General features: G+C 45.6%; 1 protein-coding gene across 1 annotated transcript in view; it reads left to right on the top strand.

Annotated features, from left to right (window-relative positions):
- Positions 1-21,540, top strand: part of KSR2 (kinase suppressor of ras 2) — a 530,220-nt gene that overhangs the window by 99,337 nt on the left and 409,343 nt on the right. Inside the window, exon 4 of the mRNA XM_033953868.1 lies at positions 19,683-19,736. Coding sequence (XP_033809759.1) covers positions 19,683-19,736 — 54 coding nt within the window. The remainder of the gene's footprint in view (positions 1-19,682; positions 19,737-21,540) is intronic.

Raw genomic sequence — 21,540 nt, 5'->3', positions numbered from 1 at the left:
TGGAACTTCTGGGGTTTGCAGTCAATTACCAAAAGTCCCATCTCCAACTAACCTAGAATCTGGAATTCATCTGGATACCATTCAGGCTCATGCTTACCTCTCTCAACAGAGGTTGGACGCTCTCCTTTACTTTTGCAAACATGTCTCTGTTCTCCAAACCATAGTAGCATGACAGATGATGCGGCTGTTGGGACACATGGCATCAACCATCCATTTAAGCCCATTTGCACAGCTACATCTCAGAACTGCTCAATGGACAGATGCATGGGACATGGGAACTCACCTGAACAGTCTCCACACAGGGTTCATGGAGTCCTCAAGAAAGATCGCTTCATATCAATCTTCTAGAGCTCCAAGCGATTCACAATGCTCTTCACACCTTTCAAGATCATCTTCTGAACCACATAATACTAGTCAGGATGGATAATCAAGTAGCCATGTACTATATAAACAAACAAGGAGGGACAGGGTCTCATTCTCTCTGCCAGGAGACAATACAGGTCTGGTCTTGGGGAAATTTCATGCAAAATCTATCTCAAAGTTGTGTATCTAGCAGGTGAACAGAATGCTCTGGCAGACAGACTGAGCAGATTTCTTCAACCTCATGAGTGGTCACTCAGTTCAACTATATTGCATCAAGTCTTCTTGACTTGGGGTATCCCAGCAATCACAAACTTCCACATTTCTTCTCCAAACTGTACTCTCCTCATCGCCTAGTCAGACACCTTTCTTCTGGATTGGGCAGACAAATTCTTATATGCATTCCCTCTAATCCCTCTAATAGGAAAGATGCTCTTAAATTCAGGCAAGAAACAGCCACCATGATCCTTATAACTCCATGGTGGCTGAAACAGTCCTCTTCTCCTTCAATACAGTGTCAGGGAACCAATTTCACTACAAATCTTTCCAACTCTGTCTATATTCTCTACATCTCACATCCTGATTCCTCTCTCCCAATGAGTAGATGACTTCCATCTCTCTGCTTCAGTGTTGACCATCATAGATGCCTCCAGAAAACCCTCCACATAGCGATGTTACTGCTTCAAGTGGACACGTTTTACCTGCTGGGAGCAGTGGTTAAAGCTATAGCTTCAGCACCCTGGGGTTATGGGTTCAAACTCATACTGCTCCTTTTGACCCAAGACAAGTCACTTAATTCCCCCATTGCCTCAGGTGTATTAGATAGATTGTGAGCTCGCTAGGACAGATAGGGAAAAATGCTTCATTAACTGAATATGTTCATGTAAACCATTCTGAGCTCCCCTCCACACACACGTTCTCTGTCGTCAGTGCTGTCACACATCTCTCTGACACTGGCCTAAAAACAACAAACCTCTGGCTACACACATGTTGATTTCTAGGTTCATGAAAGGACTCATGAATTAAAAACCTCCAATCAAACTTCCTGCAGTTGCTCGGGACCTCAATGTTGTTCTCACCACTTTGATGAAACCTTCATTTGAGCCACTTGTGATATAACTCCTTAAATATCTCACTTGGAAAGTTAGTCTTTTAAATTTTTATTACTTCTGCACACTGAGTTAGTGAGCTGCAAGCAGTAGCGTGTGATCCACTTTATACGACTTTTTATCATGAGAGAGTTGTTCTTTTCTTACCAAATGTAGTCTTGGAATTTCATCTCAATTAGTCTATAGTACTACTTGTCTTCTTCCCCAAACCACATTCCCACCCTGGTGAAGCAGCGCTCTACACATTGGACTGTAAACATGCCTTAGGCCTTAGCTTACTGTTGGGATTGAACAAAGCCTCACAGAGCTATCACTCGCCTGTTCCTGTCCTTTGATCCCAACAGGCAAGGAGATCCTGTTACTAAGAGAACAATATCTGCAAACTGAAAAATCTCTGAAGTCATTTAAGTCTCACTTGAAGGCTAATAGTTCCTAATAGTTTGTCAATTTGCTAGTTTTGCCATGACTTGTGACTAAGGAGTCTTTATCTCTGCAATATCTTCTCAATAATTTTGACTGGGTAGTTAATTTCCTTGCAACTTTTGCATATTACTTGTGATTAGGTAGTCTCCATCTTACACTTATCTTTTCTTTTCTTTCTGCATCCCCTGTTTTTCCCTTAAGATATTGTAAACCTTTCCTGCCCTTTTTGTCCTCTTGTGTCTAGTTTGGTTAATTTGACTGTGTACACTCCCCTTGTTATGCTTTTATTTTAAATATTGCCTATTGTTTTTATTTATTGTACACCACTTTGATATCAAATAAAATCACTGTAATTGTACATGGTTAGTGGACTGCATCTCGTTTTGCTGCGCTCAGGCTGGGCTGCTACTGGAAGGTCATGTCACTTCAGTAGCTTACCTGCGTTCCACTCCCATTGAGGACATTTGTAAAGTGACCACCTGGTCCTCATTTCATAGTTTTACATCCCGTTACTGTCTGGAGCAGTTCTACAAAATGTATTCTCTGTTTAGATGCCATCTTCCCTCCATCCCTTACATATCAGTTAGGGAGTCCCACATGTGAGAATATGCTGCCTGCTTGTCCTGTAACAGATGTTGTCTAGGGACAGTAGGCAGATATTCGCACAACCCTCCCACCTCCCCTAATTAGCATCGTAGTCGAGTTGGAAAGCACTCACACATGCTCAGTACGGGTGGTCTTGAGAATTCTAAGAAGTAACACTACACTTTTGCACTGTTCATACTGCGCTCCTTGGATAATGTCACCTGCATGTGAATATCTGCCTGCAGTCCCTGGATAACACATGTTACAAGTGAGCCTTGAAGATGTGCGCAGGCAGATAGAAAAACTAAAAACTGACAAATCCCCAGGTCTGGACGGAATCCATCCAAGGGTTCTGAAAGAATTAAAGGAGGAGATAGCGGAACTACTGCAGCAAATTTGCAACCTATCCCTGAAAATAGGTGTGATCCCTGAGGATTGGAAGATAGCCAACGTCACGCCCATCTTTAAAAAGGGATCAAGAGGTGACCCGGGAAACTACAAACCAGTGAGTCTGACATCCGTTCCGGGGAAAATGGCGGAAGCACTGATAAAAGAAAACATCGATGAACATTTGGAAAGAAACGAACTTCTGAAAACAAGTCAACATGGTTTCTGCAGGGGGAGATCGTGCCTAACTAACTTATTGCATTTCTTCGAAGGAATTAACAAATGGATGGACAAAGGAGACCCCATAGACATCATATACCTAGATTTCCAAAAAGCCTCTGACAAGGTGCCTCACGAGCGTTTACTCCGGAAACTGAAGAACCATGGGGTAGACGGAGACATACATAGATGGGTCAGAAACTGGTTGGCGGGTAGGAAACAGAGGGTAGGGGTGAAAGGCCACTACTCGGACTGGAGAAGGGTCACGAGTGGTGTTCCGCAGGGCTTGGTGTTCGGGCCGCTGCTATTTAATATATTTATAAATGATCTAGAAACAGGGACGAAGTGTGAGATAATAAAATTTGCGGACGACACCAAACTATTTAGTGGAGCTTGGAATAAAGAAGACTGCGAAGAATTGCAAAGGGACTTGAACAAACTAGGGGAATGGGAGACGAGATGGCAGATGAAGTTCAACGTTGAGAAATGTAAAGTATCGCATGTGGAAAGCAGAAATCCGAGGTACACCTATATGATGGGAGGGATGTTATTGAATGAGAGTACCCAAGAAAGGGACCTGGGGGTAATGGTGGACATGACAATGAAGCTGACGGCACAGTGCGCAGCGGCTGCTAAGAGAACGAATAGAATACTAGGTATAATCAAGAAGGGTATTACTACCAGAATGAAAGAAGTTATCCTGCCATTGTATCGGGCGATGGTGCGCCCGCATCTGGAATACTGCGTTCAGTATTGGTCGCCGTATCTTAAGAAGGACATGGCGTTACTCGAGAGGGTTCAGAGGAGAGTGACACGTCTGATAAAAGGGATGGAAAACCTTTCCAACGCTGAGAGATTGGAGAAACTGGGTCTCTTTTCCCTGGAGAAGAGGAACTTAGAGGGGATATGATAGAGATTTATAAGATCATGAGGGGCATAGAGAGAATAGAGAGGGACAGATTATTCAAACTTTCAAGAACAAGAGGGCATCTGGAAAAGTTGAAAGGAGACAGGTTCAAAACAAATGCTAGGAAGTTCTTCTTTACCCAACGTGTGGTGGACACCTGGAATGTGCTTCCAGAGGCCGTAATAGGGTAGAGTATGGTACTGGGGTTTAAGAAAGGATTGGACAATTTCCTACTGGAAAAGGGGATAGAGGGGTATAAATAGAGGATTACTGCACAGGTCCTGGACCTGTTGGGCCGCCGTGTGAGCGGACTGCTGGACACGATGGACCTCAGGTCTGACCCATCAGAGGCATTGCTTATGTTCTTATGTTCTTTGCAATGGCAATATATTGATGTTTTACAAAATACAGACAACATTACATAGACAGCTCATTTGGACCAGCGGTTTGCAGAAGTGATCGCGGGAGCAACTGTGTTTACGTTTCTAGTGTTTAAAACTACCTGTGAAAAGCAAAATGTGCAAGTGATTTGGTCATTAGATTTTGTTTAGGGATGCTTATTAATCTCTTGGCCAGCAGAAGGCGTCCTATGATAAGAAATCAAGATAAGATCATGAAGAGCTTAGGGGAAAAAAGTACCACACTGCACCTTCTATGCTGTGCGAGAAATTGAACCTGCAGGTGAGCACCATTTGTGTGCTGCAGTGACGGGAACAAAATAACTGATTACAGCTGCTTATAGAGATTCAGTTTCTCTTTGTTTCAAAGTTTATATGTTTCTATCTTGCTTTCTAGCGCTACACCCCTGTCATTAGATCAAATTAAGATCCATATGAGGATCCTTTCTTTAGATATAACGTATGGGTTGACACAGAGTCTTGGTACTGTTAGTTTTGTCTTCAAAGTAACAAACATTGATTTCACAATCAGAGGAATTAAGTCACCCACATTTTTGTTTATATTCATAGCAGTGTCGTAAATTGTATGCAATCATATTGTTTTAAAAGGACAGCAAAAAATATTTCTGACTTGTTTTTGAGAACTGTGAGCGTTTCTTTTTCTTTTTTTTTTTTTTTTGCCACCGATGTTATTCTCTGATATTTAATGCTGGGCCATGTCTGGGCACTGGCAGTGAATATTTGAGTTTATGTGGCCAGATATCTCTTATGTGGTTAAGTGTCTAAGCAACACTGCATAAAATAGGACTGACTTTAAATTGATGGAGTTCCTTTCTTTGAATCTTCGGTTTATTCCAGGACAAGCAGGCAGGTATTCTCACATATGGGTGACGTCATCCGACGGAGCCCCGATGCGGACGCCTCACAAGCAGACTTGCTTGAAGAAACTAGAAGTTTCGAGTTGCCCGCACCGCGCATGTGCGAGTGCCTTCTCACCCAGTGCACAGGGCGCGTCTCCTCAGTTCTTAGTTTTCCGTGGAGCTGAGAAGTCCATCTTTTTGGCTCTCTCCGGTTACTTCGTCGTTCGTGCCTTCTCTCACCGCGGTTTGTGTTTTATTTTTCTCACGAATCGCTGTATTGTTACTTTTCTTTCTTTAAAAAAAAAAAAAAAAATTTTATTTCCATCCGGTACAGGCCGCTTGGCCGCAGCCTGCGGGCTTCGACTTTGCGTCGGCTGTATTTTTGTCTATGCCCCGGCCTGTCACCGGTTTCAAATGGTGTAGCAGGTGCAAGCGCACGATATCTCTTATGGACCCTCACGGACGCTGCCTCAAGTGCCTTGGGCTGAAGCATCATCCTACCTCGTGCCTGCCTTGCCAAACACTTAAGCCTCGTGCTTTTAAGCGTCGTTGCATCCTGGTGGATAGCCTCTTCGAGATGGAGTCTACTAATCCCTCAACATCAAAGGTGTCTTCGGCTTCGACCCCCATCGAAGCCTCTGCCTCTACTGCTTCCACCTCGAGCCTTATCAGACCTTCATCGTTTGGTGCGGCTCTTGCTTCGACATCCTCTGCTGCGATATCTTCTCCTGTCTCCTCAGGTCAGATAGCTCAGTACTCGGTTCCGCCAGTGGTGATTAAAGTGTCGAAGCCTCCTAAGTCGAAACACTCTCACACCACTGTGTGGGACCCTTCAGCCAAGGCAGGTGGGCTGGTTTCAAACGCGGTACCCTCCTTGCCGGCTTCGTCCCAGACATCTTTGGAGGAGCAGATTATTAAGGTCCTCACTAACATGGGACCCACACTGCTCACTCTTCTCCAGCCTGGGTATGCAGCAGTCTCCCGCGAGGTCGAGCCGCCTTTGCCCCGGTCTCATCCTCCACATTCGATGCAGGGAGCGGAGTCTCTGCGAGTGTCTGGTCTGGCTTCCAAGCATGAAATGCATGGAGTAGATTCTTTGCATCGACAGGATACCTCACACTCTACTTCTTCTGCTTCCGAGGTGACCTCTGCTCGGTCCTCGAGATCCAGTTCGAGACAGTTTTCGACACCACTCGAGGCCTGCTTCGAGGCATTCTTCCAGACATCATTCCTCGAAGCCTCGATCCCCTCCGGCCTCGACAAGACCACCAACTCCTCGTTCCAGGTCTCTGATGCCGGCCCTTGAGGATATTCCGATTTCCAGTGCCTCGTTCAAGTCTCCAGGTTCCTTCGCACCATGGTTTCCAGCTGAGGCTTCTACTTCTTCGACTCCAGCTGCCTCGACGTCCTCGAGTCCTTCTCGAGGCTGTGCAACTGCAGATCAGTTATCTTTCTCCTCTTTTTTGAGACAGATGGCTGTGGACTTGAGCGTTCCATTGGACACTGGCTCTAAATATTCTAAAGAATACTTTGAGGTCATGCATCTTCCTCAACCTCCGGCTAAATCTCTTAAGCTTCTACTTCATAAGCTTCTCGATCAAACTTTTACTAGATGCATGGAGACTCCTTTTTCCATTCCAGCAGTTCCAGGAAAGTTGGACGTCAGATATAAAACGGTACATCATAAAGGCTTCGACAACTCCCAGTTGTCTCATCAATCCCTGCTTGTAGAATCTTCTTTAAAGAGATCCCATCCTTCCAGGGTTTATGCCACAGTTCCTCCTGGCAGGGAAGGAAAAACCATGGATAAATTTGGACGTCGCATCTACCAGAATGCCATGATGTCTTCTAGGGTCCTTAATTATAATTTTTATTTTATCACTTATTTTAATCTAATCTAATCTAATCTTTAGGTTTGTATACCGCATCATCTCCACGTTCATAGAGCTCGATGCGATTTACAATAGGAGAAATAGGAAGGAACTACAACAGAGGGTTAGAGGTAGAAGTGTGAAGAAAATTTAGAGGACTTGGGATGCCAAGATATAAGAGTTTCCTTGATTCCTAAGTTGGAGGGAGACTTACATTTTTTGAGAAAAGCCAGGTTTTCAGATGTTTGCGGAAAACTTGGAGAGAGCTCAAGTTCCAAAGAGGGGAGGTAAGGTTGTTCCAGAGCTCAGTGATTTTGAAGTGGAGGGAGGGCCCTAGCTTTCCTGTGTGGGAAATGCCTTTTAGCGAGGGGAAGGATAGTTTTAATTTGTGGGAGGATCTGGTGGTATTAGGGTTTGAGGAATTCCAAGAAAGAGAGATAAAGGGAGGGAGGATACCATATAGGATTTTGAAAGTTAAACAGGCGCATTTATAGTGGACCCTGGTGATTATCGGAAGCCAGTGGAGCTTAGCCAGGAGCGGGGAGACATGGTCAAATTTACTTTTAGCGAAGATGAGCTTGGCCGCGGCATTCTGAATCCGTTGGAGTCTGTGGAGGTTTTTCTTAGTTTGAATTTCTTTTGTCTCTTTTGCCAAAATTTTTGAGTTACTTGGATGACAACATTCATTTTGAGTTTCAAGAAGTCATTGCTTCTTTCTCTCAGTTACGTCTTCATCTTCTGCAATCATCTTATGATGCCTTTGAGCTCTCTGCCCGAGCAGCAGCTTGCTCTGTGGCCATGCATCGTCTAGCCTGGCTTCGCACCATTGACATGGACTCTAATCTTCAGGACCGCCTGGTGAACATTCCTTGTGAGGGCAATGACCTTTTCGATGAATCCATCGAGGCAGCCACCAAAAAATTGTCTGACCATGCTAAATGCTTTGCCTCCATAGTCAGACCTAAACCTAAGCCAGCTCTTTCTAGGCCTACACGCCCTCCTGTTATCTACCAGAGGCGTTTTCCTCCAAAGTTGGCGCCTTACACTCGCCCTCCTTTGAAGAAACAGCCACCTCAGAAACAGCAGAAACCTCAACCTTCTGCTCCACCTAAGGCTTCTCAGCCTTTTTGACTGTTTACAACAGAGCATAACCTCCACCGTTCTGTCTCTGACTCCCTTTCCACCTATAGGAGGTTGTCTCCATCATTTTTACAACAGATGGACGGTCATTACATCCGACCTCTGGGTACTTACCATCATAAGGGAAGGATACTCCCTTCATTTCACTCAGGTTCCACCAGAGCTTCCTTCCAATCCATCCCAGACCGCCCTTCTTTTTCAGGAAGCTCAAGCTCTGCTACGTCTCCATGCCATCGAACCAGTTCCCTTGGAACAGCAGAACAGGGGGTTTTACTCCCGTTACTTCCTTGTTCCGAAGAAGACGGGCAATCTGCGACCTATTTTGGATCTCAGGGCTCTCAACAAATTTATGGTCAAAGAAAAGTTTTGAATGTTGTCCATGGCATCTCTCTATCCACTTCTCGAACAGAACGACTGGTTATGCTCGCTGGATCTCAAGGAGGCCTATACTCGTATCCCCATTCATCTGGCCTCCCGTAAATATCTCAGATTTCGGGTGGGGAAGCTGCATTTTCAATACAGAGTTCTACCCTTCGGCCTGGCCTCGTCTCCCAGAGTGTTCACCAAGTGCCTGGTTGTGGTAGCGGCAGCTCTCAGGAACCATGGCCTCCCTACCTCAACGACTGGCTCATCAAAGATTCCACATCTCAAGGAATTATTGTAGCGACCCAACAGACTACCTGGTTCCTACAAAGTTTGGGATTCGAAATCAACTTTCCCAAATCTCAACTTCAGCCCTCACAGAATCTTCAATTCACTGGAGCTGTTCTAGACACTGTCCAACTCAGAGCATTCCTTCCACAACAACGTCTGGAAGCTCTTCTTCAACTCTGTCATACAGTGTCTTCCCGATCTTCCATCTCAGCGAGACACATGATGCTACTTCTGGGTCACATGGCCTCCACAGTACACGTGACTCCTTTTGCCAGACCTCAGAATTCCTCAGTGGACCCTGGCATCTCAATGGACGCAGGCTTGCGATCCTCTTTTCCAACACATCACACTCACTCCTTCTTTCAAGAAGTCTTTCCGTTGGTGGATGCTCTCTTCCAATCTTTCCAGAGGCTTCCTTTTTCAGAAGGTCCTCACGACAGACTCGTCGACCTACACCTGGGGCGCTCATATCGATGGTCTCCATACTCAAGGCCTCTGGACCAGTACAGATCGTCAGTGTCATATCAATCAGTTGGAACTCAGAGCGATCCTCAAAGCTCTACATGCTTTTCAACATCTCCTTCACGACACAGTAGTCCTCGTCCGCACGGACAACCAAGTTGCCATGTCAACAAACAGGGAGGGACGGGATTGGCCTCCCTCTGTCAAGAAGCTCTGGAGATTTGGGACTGGGCTATCCGTCACAATACGTTCCTCAAAGCTGTCTACATTCAAGGGGCTCAGAATTGCTTGGCGGACAACTTGAGTCGTCTCCTCCAACCTCATGAATGGACTCTCCATTCCTCGTCTCTTCATCACATTTTCTCATAGTGGGGAACACCTCAGATAGACCTCTTTGCAGCTCTCCACAACTTCAAACTGCCTCAGTTCTGCTCCAGGATATACTCTCCTCACCACCTCGAGGCAGATGCTTTTCTTCTGGAATGGACAAATCTGTTCCTCTACGCATTTCCTCCATTCCCTCTCATTCTCAAAACTCTAGTCAAATTGAAGAACGATCATGCCACCATGATTCTAATTGCTCCTCGGTGGCCGAGACAACCATGGTACTCCATTCTACTTCAACTCAGCAGCAGGGAGCTATACCTTCTACCAGTTTTTCCTTCTCTGTTTGCACAGAGTCAAGGATCTCTGCTTCATCCCAACCTGCAGTCTCTACACCTGACAGCCTGGTACCTTTCAGCATAATCCCTCTTCAATTTTCTCAATCTGTCAGAGATGTTTTAGAAGCTTCTAGAAAGCTTACAACTAGACAATGCTATCACCAAAAATGGACTAGATTTTCTACATGGTGTTTCTCTCATCATAAGGAGCCTCAACATTCCTCCTTATCATCTGTTTTAGATTATCTTTTGCACCTATCCAACTCTGGACTCGAGTCTACATCCATACGAGTCCATCTCAGTGCAATTGCAGCTTTTCATCAGCCTATTGAAGGGAAACCTCTCTCTGCTCATCCGGTAGTTTCCAGATTCATGAAAGGACTTTTCAATGTTAATCCTCCTCTCAAACCACTCCTGTGGTTTGGGACCTCAATGTTGTCCTTTCTCAACTCATGAAACCTCCATTTGAACCAATTGATAAGGCTCATATGAAGTATCTCACTTGGAAAGTGGTGTTCCTCATTGCCCTCACTTCTGCTTGACGAGTCAGTGAGCTACAAGCTTTGGTTACTGATTCACTGTGTTCCATCATGACAAGGTGGTTTTTCGTACTCATCCAAAATTCCTACCCAAAGTGGTCTCAGAATTTCATCTCAACCAATCTATTGTCCTTCCATTGTTTTTTCCAAAGCCTCATTCTCACCCTGGAGAATCAGCTCTTCATACTCTGGACTGTAAACATGCTTTGGCCTTCTACTTGGAATGCACCAAACCACACTGGACTGCTCCTCAACTTTTTGTCTCTTTCGATCCAAATAAGTTGTGACATCCAATTTCTAAACGCACCATCTCCAATTGGATGGCGGCTTGTATCTCTTTCTGCTATGCCCAGGCTGGATTACCACTTCACAGTAAAATCACAGCCCATAAAGTCAGGGCAATGGCAGCTTCTGTAGCTTTCCTCAGATCTACACCTATTGAGGAGATTTGCAAGGCTGCTACTTGGTCCTCGGTTCATACCTTCACTTCTCACTATTGTCTGGATACTTTCTCCGGATGGGATGGACAGTTTGGCTAAACAGTATTACAAAATTTATTCTCCTAAATTGCCAACACTCCCACCATCCCATTCTGGTTAGCTTGGAGGTCACCTATATGTGAGAATACCTGCCTGCTTGTCCTGGGATAAAGCACAGTTACTTACCGTAACAGATGTTATCCAGGGACAGCAGGCAGCTATTCTCACAACCCACCCACCTCCCCTGATTGGCTTCTCTGCTAGCTATCTGAATTGAGGAGATGCGCCCTGTGCACTGGGCGTGAAGGCACTCGCGCATGCGCGGTGCGGGTGACTTGAAACTTCTAGTTTCTTCAAGCAAGTCTGCTGGTGAGGCGTTCGCATTGGGGCTCCGTCGGATGACGTCACCCATATGTGAGAATAGCTGCCTGCTGTCCCTGGATAACACCTGTTACGGTAAGTAACTGTGCTTTGTAAACCGCTTTGCACATTTACTTGTAAAGCGGTCTATCAAGCATACAGTAAACAACAAACAATGCAATCTAATTTAACTCTAGGTGGGTAAGTGCTTAACTATATTAGTGCCAACTCTGCCTCCGGACCGTCCACAAAATAGCTAGCTTTAAATTTAGCAGTCTGTAATGATAGAAAAACTGACTATTTCACCTTCACCTAGCCAGTTCAAGGATGAATACCTAGATAAGTAATGCTGAATCTCAGTGGATAGCCCCAAACTCATTGCAAGAGGATGTGTTAACAGCATTTAACATAGCTGGTTAGAAAAAATTAAATTGCGAGCCATGGAATCGAGGTGAAATATACTCATGTGGATTAAAAACTGGTTGGAGCATAGGTAACAAAGAGTGGGGGTAAATGGACATTACTCGGACTGGAAAAGCGTCACCAGTGGGGTGCCGCAGGGCTCGGTACTTGGACCCGTGCTCTTCAACATCTTTATAAATGATCTAGACATAGGTACAACGAGCGAAGTGATTAAATTTGCAGATGATACAAAGTTATTCAGAATAGTGAAGACGCAGGTGGATTGTGAAGATCTGCAACGTGATATAATTAGGCTCGAGGAATGGGCATCGACATGTCAGATGAGGTTCAATGTGGACAAGTGTAAAGTGATGCATGTCGGTAACAAAAATCTCATGCACAAATACAGGATGTCCGGGGCGATACTTGGAGGGACCTCCCAGGAAAGGGACTTAGGAGTTCTGATCGACAAGTCAATGAAGCCATCCATGCAATGTGTGGCGGCGGCGAAAAGGGCGAACAGAATGCTAGGAGGGGATCGCGAACAGATCGGAGAGGGTTATCATGCCGCTGTACTGGGCAATGGTGCGCCCTCACCTGGAGTACTGCGTCCAGCACTGGTCGCCGTACATGAAGAAGGACATGGTACTACTCGAAAGGGTCCAGAGAAGAGCGACTAAGATGGTTAAGGGGTTGGAGAAGCTGCCGTACAGTGAAAGATTACAGAAACTGGGCCTCTTCTCCCTCGAACAGAGGAGATTGAGAGGGGACATGATTGAAACATTCAAGGTACCGAAGGGGATAGATTTAGTAGATAAAGACAGGTTGTTCACCCTTTCCAAGGTGGGGAGAGCGAGAGGGCACTCTCTAAAGTTGGAAGGGGATAGATTCCATGCAAACGTAAGGAAGTTCTTCTTCACCCAGAGAGTCGTGGAAAACTGGAACGCTCTTCCGGAGTCTGTCATAAGGGAAAACACCCTCCAGGGATTCAAGACAAAGTTAGACAAGTTCCTGCTGAACAAGGACGTACGCTGATAGGGATAGTCTCAGTCAGGGCGCTGGTCTTTGACCAGAGTGCCATCGCATGAGCGGACTGCTGGGCATGATGGACCGCTGGTCTGACCCAGTAGTGGCAGTTCTTATGTTCTTATAAGATTTGCCGCTGCTGGGTCAGATCAGTGGTCCATCATGCCCAGCAGTTCGTTCACACGGCAGCCCTTAGGTCAAAGTCTAGTGCCCTATTTGAGTCTAGCCTTACCTGCATACGTTCTGGTCCAGCAGGAATTTATCTAATCTTTTCTTGAATCCCTGAAGGGTGCTTTCCCCTATAATAGCCTCTGGAAGAGCATTCTAGTTTTCTACCTCTCTCTGGGTGAAGAAGAACTTCCTTATGTTTGTACGGAATCTATACCCTTTTAACTTTAGCGAGTGACCTCTTATTCTCTTCACTTTGGAGAGGGTGAACAATCTATCTTTCTCTACTAAGTAAATTCCCTTCAATATCTTGAATGTTTCAATCATGTCCCCTCTCAATCTCCTCTGTTCGAGGGAGAAGAGGCCCAGTTTCTCTAGACTCTCATTGTAAGGCAACTCCTCCAGTCCCTTAACCATTTTTGTCGCTCTTCTCTGAACCCTTTCGAGTAGTACTATGTCCTTTTTCATGTACGGTGACCAGTGTTGGACGCAGTATTCCAAGTGGGGGCGTACCATGGCCTGGTGCAGCAGCATGATAACCTTCTCAGATCTGTTTGTGATCCCCTTCTTAATCATTCCTAGCATTCTGTTTGCCCTTTCGCCGCTGCCGTGCATTTCTCAGTCGGTTTCATTGACTTCTCTATAAGTACTCCCAAGTCTCTTTCCTGGGGGCTCTCTTCCAGTATAGCACCGGACATCTTGTATTCATGCATGTGATTTTTGTTACCGACATGCATCACCTTTCACTTATCCATGTTGAACCTCATTTGCTATTTCGTGGCCCATTCCTCGAGTGTGTTTATGTTTTGTTGTAGGTCTTCGCAATGCTTTTGTTTCCTCACTACTCTGAATAACTTGGTATCATCTGCAAATTTAATCACCTCACTCGTGCCAGTTTATAAATATGTTGAAGAGCACAGGCCCGAGCACCGAACCTTGTGGCACTCCACTCGTGACGCTTTTCCAGTCCGAGTATTGTCCATTTACCCCCACTCTCTGTTTCCTATCCGCCAAACAGTTTTTAATTCAAGTGAGTATATCACCCTCGATTCCATGGCTCGCAATTTTTCGAAGTAGAAGTTCATGCGGGACCTTGTTGAACGCCTTCTGAAAATCTAGATATACGATGTCAACTGGGTCTTCCTTGTCTATCTGCCTATTTACTCCCTCGAAGAAGTGCAGTAAGTTTGTCAAGCAAGATCTTCCTTTGCTGAAGCCATGCTGGCTGGTCCTCATCAGTTTGTGTCTGTTAAGGTGATCGATGATGCGGTCCTTTATCAGCGCCTCTACCATCTATCCCGGTACTGAAGTCAGAGTCGCTGGTCTGTAGTTTCCCGGATCTCTCCTCGAACCTTTCTTCAAGATTGGCGTAACATTTGCCACTTTCCAGTCTTCTGGAATCCTTCCTGATTTGATTGACAGATTGGCTATTAGCATTCTCGGAGATCCTGTTGGTACCCAGGGCTGATGAGAAGAGGCAGATGGAGCTGCAAGCAGTCAACGTGTGGATGCGGCGCTGGTGTGAGGAAGAAGGATTCCACTTCGTGAGCAACTGGACGATGTTCTGAGGGAAAAGTTGAAAGGGGACAGTTTCAAAACAAATGCTAGGAAGTTCTTCTTCACCCATCGTGTGGTGGACACCTGGAATGAGCTTCCGGAGGGTGTGATAGGTTAGAGTACGGTATTGGGGTTCAAGAAGGGATTGGACAATTTTATGCTAGAAAAGGGGATAGAGGGGTATAGATAGAAGATTATTACAAAGGTCCTGGACCTGTTGAGCCGCCGCGTGAGCGGACTGCTGGGCACGATGGACCTCGGGTCTGACCCAGCAGAGGCACTGCTTATGTTCTTATGTTCTTATGATGGACTCCACCTCAGCAGAGATGGAACAAGGCTATTTGCAAGCAACATCAAGAGAGAAGTTGAGAAGTTTTTAAACTAGGTAGAAGGGGAAAGCCGACAGTCGACTGAGAGAGAGAGAGAGTTGATGGTTTGGGAACCGTTATACCCAGAAGATGCCGTGCAAGAAGTTAGAGGGAAAGACTCACTGGATCACAGGCAAGACAGATCGAAAAGGACACACAAGGGAAGGAAATGCAAGAAAGGAACAGGTCGCAAACTCAAGTGTATATACACGAACGCAAGGAGCCTTAGGAATAAGATGGGTGAATTAGAAGCTATGGCACAAAAAGATAACATTGACATCATAGGCATCACAGACTAAAGAAAACGTTTGGGACACTGTGCTACCGGGATGCAAATTATACCACAGAGACAGAGTGGCTCAAAAAGGTGGGTGCATTGCCATGTACGTCAAAGAGGGAATTGAGTCTACTGGAGAGAACATGCCACGATTGACGGATAAGTTAGAGTCTCTATAGATCAAAATTCCGGGAACAAATGGCCTGGAAATGAAGATCGGCATCTACTACTGACCCCCAGGGCAGTCCGAAGAAATTGACGGAGAAATCACGGACGAGATTAAACATAACTGCAAGGGAGGCAACGCAGTTAATATGGGTGACTTCAACTATCTGGGAATAGACTGGAACCTAGGCACCTCCGGCTGCATTAGGGAGACCAAGTTCTTGGATGCTGTAGGCGATTGCTGGAACAACTTGTCAAGGAAAATACTAGAGCAAATGCAATTCTGGACTTAATTCTAAATGGCCTGCAAGGACCGGCACAAGATGTAGAAGTAGAAGGGACGCTGGGAAACAGCAATTACAATATGATCCGCTTCGATCTGGACACAGGGGAGAAACAATGGTTCAAAATAAGAGCCACGGCACTGAACTTCTGAAAAGGAATTACGAAGGGATGAGACTCATGGTAAGGAAGAAGATTAAGAAGAGGATAAGCACTGTAAAAACGCTAGAGCAAGCTTTGTCTCTTTCTAAGGACATGGTCACTGAGGCGCAATATCTATATATACCGTGCATCAACAAGGGATCCAAGAGGAAAAAGAACAAAGAACCGGCGTGGCTCACTCTAGAGGTTAAGGAAGCAATCAGAGACAAGAAAACTTTGTTTAAGGAATGGAAAAGATAAAAAACGGACTAAAACTGGATTAAGCACAAACAACATCAATGCAGGTGCCATAAGGCGGAAAAGGGGCCAAAAGAGACTATAAGGAAAAAATAGGCAAGGAGGCGAAGAACTTCATGCCATTCTTTCAATATATGAATATCCACTATCTCTATTCTCCTTAAAATAATATACAGAATCAGGCCCAAAATGTTTATATGCAATACCCATAAAATTGCATAAAATCATCTTTCTGCTTTGAGTGGGGAAATGCAGGGAAGAAAATTAAGACTGCAGGGATGGTGAGGGGACAGGGATAAGAACATAAGAACATAAGCGTTGCCTCTGCCGGGTCAGACCAGGGGTCCATCGCGCCCGGCAGTCCGCTCCCGCGGCGGCCCCCCAGGTCCATGACCTGAAAGTGTTCCCTACCTAACTTAAAATACCCATGTTCTTCATTGTGGGGAAAATGCAGGTACAGGGATGAATCTTTGTCTCCGCATTACTCTCTACGGCACATGTATGTGATTTTCCACAATCTATGTTGAGCTGAATAGAAATTTTCCCACTGTACTCTGCATAGAGGTTAAGGTTACTCTATTTTCAACTTGTTTTTCTCATTGTTGTCCTAGTTAGGTTATTCATAGACTTTCAAGTCTTCTTTAATTCTTGCATGAATGCCAGCAACCCAAACTAGAGAATGACACAGGGACCAGTTTTTCCCCATCCCCATGGGAACTCATTTTCTGTCCCGTCCCCACGAGTTCTTTTCCTGTCCCTGCCCCATTCCTGCAAGCTCCGTCAGTGGCCTACCTAGCATTTGTGACACCCGGAGCCCATCATTTTTTGGCACCCCCCCATCTGTACGAAAAACATGATTTTTAGTAAAAAGCCACACGTCACACATGAGTACCTAGGAAAAGGCAGCATCTTACATATTGCAGTGAGCAGTACATCAATACACCCATTGTAAAACTAAACAAGCCAGACTAGTACAGATCAATCCTATACCGTCAATCGTAACAGAAAACCATGTCTTTCGAACACACAGAACACAGAAAACACCTTTGCCTAGTATGGAATATGTCATCACAAACTAACCCCGCCCCCTTTTACAAAACTGTAGTGTGGATTTTAGCCATGGTGGTAACAGCTCTGACGCTTATAGAATTCTGAGCATCAGAGCTGCTACCACCACGGCTGGTGCTAAAAAACACTCCACATATTTGTAAAAGGGGGGATAAAATAGAAATACATAGACAAAGGTTAAATTGAACCAGCAAGAAGCTGGACTCTGCATAAAATGCAACACCACAGAAACAGTAACACATAGTCTCCTAAAGCAATAAATAAATAGAAAATTTTTGTTCTACCTTTGTCTTCTTTGGTTTCTACTTTCCTCATCTTCTTGTTACTCTCTTCCTTCCATCCACTGTCTGCCATCTCTCTGCCCCTATATGGCATCTTCTCTCCTTCTATGCCCCTTCCAGAAACTGTATGCCTTCCCCTTCCATCTCTCCTTTCACCCCCATTGGTCTGGCATCTCATTCCTCTCCTTCCCTCTCCCACACCTCTCTTCTGCAATCCCTTTCTTCCCTCATTTTCCTTTTCAATTTATTTTCTGCATCCATCTAGATTACGTTCTTACTACCCTCTCATCAATTTCCTTTTTTACTGTCTACCTAAAGCTCGCCACCTCTTTCCCTCAACCCCTCCAGTATTTCCCTAACTCAATCCTTTTCCCCCATCAGCTGCCCTCTTCTCTCTCCCTACTTCCATCATCTGCCCCTTCTCCCTACTTCCATCATCTGCCCTCTTCTCTCTCCCCTTTCTCCCCACTTCCATCATCTGCCCCCTTCTCTCAATCTCTCCATCTACCACAGGCCCATCTTTGTCCCTTCCTCACCTTTCCGATTTTGGCAACAAAATCTGCAACCCCCCCCACGATGACACTTAAGATCAGCAACGGGCCTCCTTCTACCCCTGGCATCAACAGAACTTCAGATCGGCAACGCGGTGCTCAGTCAAAAGCGGAAACAGGAAGCTGAGTCAGAGGGAAGCTTTTGACGACACAGGGAAAAAAATCTGTCCCCGTCACTGCACTGTCCCTTTCACCGCCATCCCATTCACCGCCCCGTCCCTGTCCCCGCAGCATCCATACAAGCCTCAGTATTGCAATATTTAGCTTATTCTTTCCTTATAAATCAAAGTTCTGGCTGCTGAACTGAAGAAAGAGATGTTCAGCAGGCAGGGCTTTGTTTATAAATTTTTATCAACACAACTAATATACTACTTTATCCTGAAGCAAAAAAAAAAAGAAATAGAATTTTTTTCTACCTTTGTTGTCTGGTTTCTGCTTTCCTCATGTTCTCATTCATTTCCTTCCATCCACTGTCTCTCTTCTCTCTGCGTCTTCCATTTGCTGTTACTGTGCCTTTCCCTTTCTCCCCCCTTCCAAATTGGTCTGGCACCCATCTTCTTCCCTCCGCTCCCTCCATAGTCTGGCATCTCTGTCTTCTTCCCTGCCAGCGTCTTCTCCCCACTCTCTCTTCCCCATTTTCCCTTCAGCATCCTTCTCCCCCCCCGTCTTCCCCGTGTCCTGTCGGCGTCCTTCTCCCCCCTCTATCTTTCCCATGTCCTTTCAGCGTCCTTCTCCCCCCGTCTTCCCCATGTCCTTTCAGCGTCCTTCTCCACTCCTCTGTCTTCCCCATGTGCTTTCAGCGTCCTTCTCCCCCTCTGTCTTCCCCATGTGCTTTCAGCGTTCTTCTTCCCCCTCTGTTTTACCCATTTCCCTTAAGCGTCTTTTCCTCTCCACTCCACCTTTCCTCCCTTTCTCCCTCCCTGCCCCTTATCTTCGTGGTGCTTCTCCCCCCCACTGCCCGCCTGCCCGACCGACAACAACAGGCCCGGTCCGACAAACCTCTGTGCCCTGTGGCTGCGAGTCTAAATTACCTTCTTACAGCAGCCGGAGCATTGTATTTGCATATGGCTGCCATAAAGGTTGTCTCTGATGCAACTTTCGGTTGCGTCAGAGATGACCTTTACGGCAGCCACACTCAGCTTCAATGCTCCAGCTGCTGTAAGAAAGTAATTTAGACTCGCGGCCACAGGGCAGGGAGGTTTGTCGGACCGGGCCTGTTGGTCGGTTGGGCAGGTGGGCGGGCGGGGGGGAGGGGGGGGAAGTGCCACGAAGGTAAGGGGACCTGGCCGGCTGTGCACCCCCCTAAGGCTGCACCCAGGGTGGATTGCCCCCCCCCCTTGGTACGCCACTGAGCTCCGTTCTTATCTGTACAAGCCTCAAACACTTTAAAATCATAAGTGTTCAAGGCTTGTACTGTTAAGGCAGAGCTCATACGAGTGGGAACAGGGAAAAATTTGTGTCCGTGTCATTCTCTAACCCAAACCTATGCCAAAGTGCCTCTCTCAGAGGAATTGTTATGACATGATGATTTTGTGTGTTGATTTTTGATCGCCTCCTACTGTGTCATGCCTTTGAGAGAGGAGCCTGTCCTTCACTTTGGAGGCAACATGAACAGTGGGCTACTGTGTATGTGTAATAAAGCCATAAAAAATACAGAAGTAAGAAAAATTGTCAAATTAAAAAAATCTGGTCACTCATTTTCTAATCTTTGTTTGCTTTGCAGAGGATCAGACCTTGGAAAATGCTGATTCCGTGTGTTTTCCATCATTAATAACAGGTATGGAACAGATGTGTCATGGAGGGCACAGGATTTGGGTCTTACTTAGGCTCTTGTATTTCATGATTGGCATCTGCTCAGTATTTCAAAGGTGAAGGTTCAGCTTTGAAAGTGAAGCAGTGAATTCCAGTTTGAGGGTAATTTTATAATAGGGGATCAAGTTTCAAGTTTATTCATGGCTTGATATACTGACCATCATATGTATCTGGACGGTTTACAATATTAAAAATTAGAAAGGTCTAATATAATTTTTGATTTTGGTGCACCAGTTTTGAGGCCTTTTATAAAGACAAATAGGCACCGATGTATTTTTCTAAGATAGCTACACAAGTCCTGCCAGAATCTCTGCTAAATTGCATATTTACACATTTACACCTAGTCAGGACTTGCATACGTGTTTGCTGCTGAAGTACATATGTAAGTGCGTATTTTATAACCTACATGCATATTTTGTGATCATGCCTGCATTCCTCTCAGACTATACCACTGACAATATCTTCATATAGCTCACACAAAAGAGTGTTTACATGCTTAGACTGGGGGGTAGTTTTATAAGGAGGGAAAGAAGATGGGAGCGCTTAGAGAAGAGCAGACCATATATCAAAAGAAACGGGAGTTGCATTGTTTGCAATTGCAATGTCTCCAAGGTTACTTCATGATGCAAATCATTCACTTTTTTTTGTGCCCTCTTATTCCACTCAGGGGTCTGTGGTTCTGTATTTCTTAGAGCAAATTAAGACCCAGAGCACAGAGGTATTAGGCCTGGAAAGTGACCATGAGTAAAAATGTGCTGGGGGTGTGTTAATGGTCAAAAGCATCTAGCATAAGTGGGATTAAAAGAAATTTGGACAAGTTCCTAGAGGAAAGCGCTATAAATAATTATTAGTTGCATAGATGTGTGAAAGCCACTGCTAGTCCTTAGGAATGAGAAGCATGAAATACATTAATATGGGATAAAGTCTCTAAATAGGTTAATTTGCAACAAGTCAGGGACAAGGTTGCTGGCTCCTCCATAGGAGCTCAGCTCGATGTAGTGTGTATGTTGCAGGCAGTTAAGCTCATTTGTCCAGGAGAGGTCTGCATGCAGTACACACAGCCAGGACACACTTTGCACATAAACAAAAGAAGTTTTACTGCTTGATCCTGTTTAGGGTTACCAGATGTCCGGATTTCTCCACATATGTCCTCTTTTTGGGAACTCCAGTGGATGTCCAGGTGGCTTTTCTAATTTGCTGCTGTAGTCCGGATTTTGCTATTTTGTGGGGGGGTGGGGGCTATGGGGGGAGGGTGTGGTAGAAGCCTTAAAAGGAAATCAACCCAGCTGGGGTCGGTGTTATGCTCCAGAGATTCTTCCTCCTGTGACAGCCTTCCCATCTGTCCCTTTCCCTTCCATCTGTACCCGCACCCCCTTCCCCGTGGCCCTCTTCGGTGACTCAAGCCAGACTGCCTACATCGGGGTCTTCCCTCTGTGAGTCCCACCTATTTGTTTCAACGTCCTGTTTCCACACAGGCATGACTTGCAGAGAGAAGGCCCCGACATCGGCAGTCTGTCATGATTGCTGCCACTGCAGTGACCTGATAGCTAGTGATATTGTAATGGGTGGGGAGCAAACCTTCTCTGAGCGCTGGTACCTCTCCACCCCCCTCCCCCCTACATCACACTCACCCCTCCCTCTTCCCGGTACCTCTTCAAATCTTCATCAGCATGAGCAATTTCTCTGGTCTGCTCTTTGTGCCGGCCTGGCTTCTTTTTTAAATCACTTCCTGGTTGCAGGGCAAGGAAGTGACATCAGAGGGAAAGCCA

This window comes from Geotrypetes seraphini, chromosome 8 (assembly GCF_902459505.1).
Source record: "Geotrypetes seraphini chromosome 8, aGeoSer1.1, whole genome shotgun sequence".
Classification (NCBI taxonomy): domain Eukaryota; kingdom Metazoa; phylum Chordata; class Amphibia; order Gymnophiona; family Dermophiidae; genus Geotrypetes; species Geotrypetes seraphini.
Note: the sequence above shows the minus strand (reverse complement) of the source record. Positions and strands in the feature narration are given on the sequence as shown.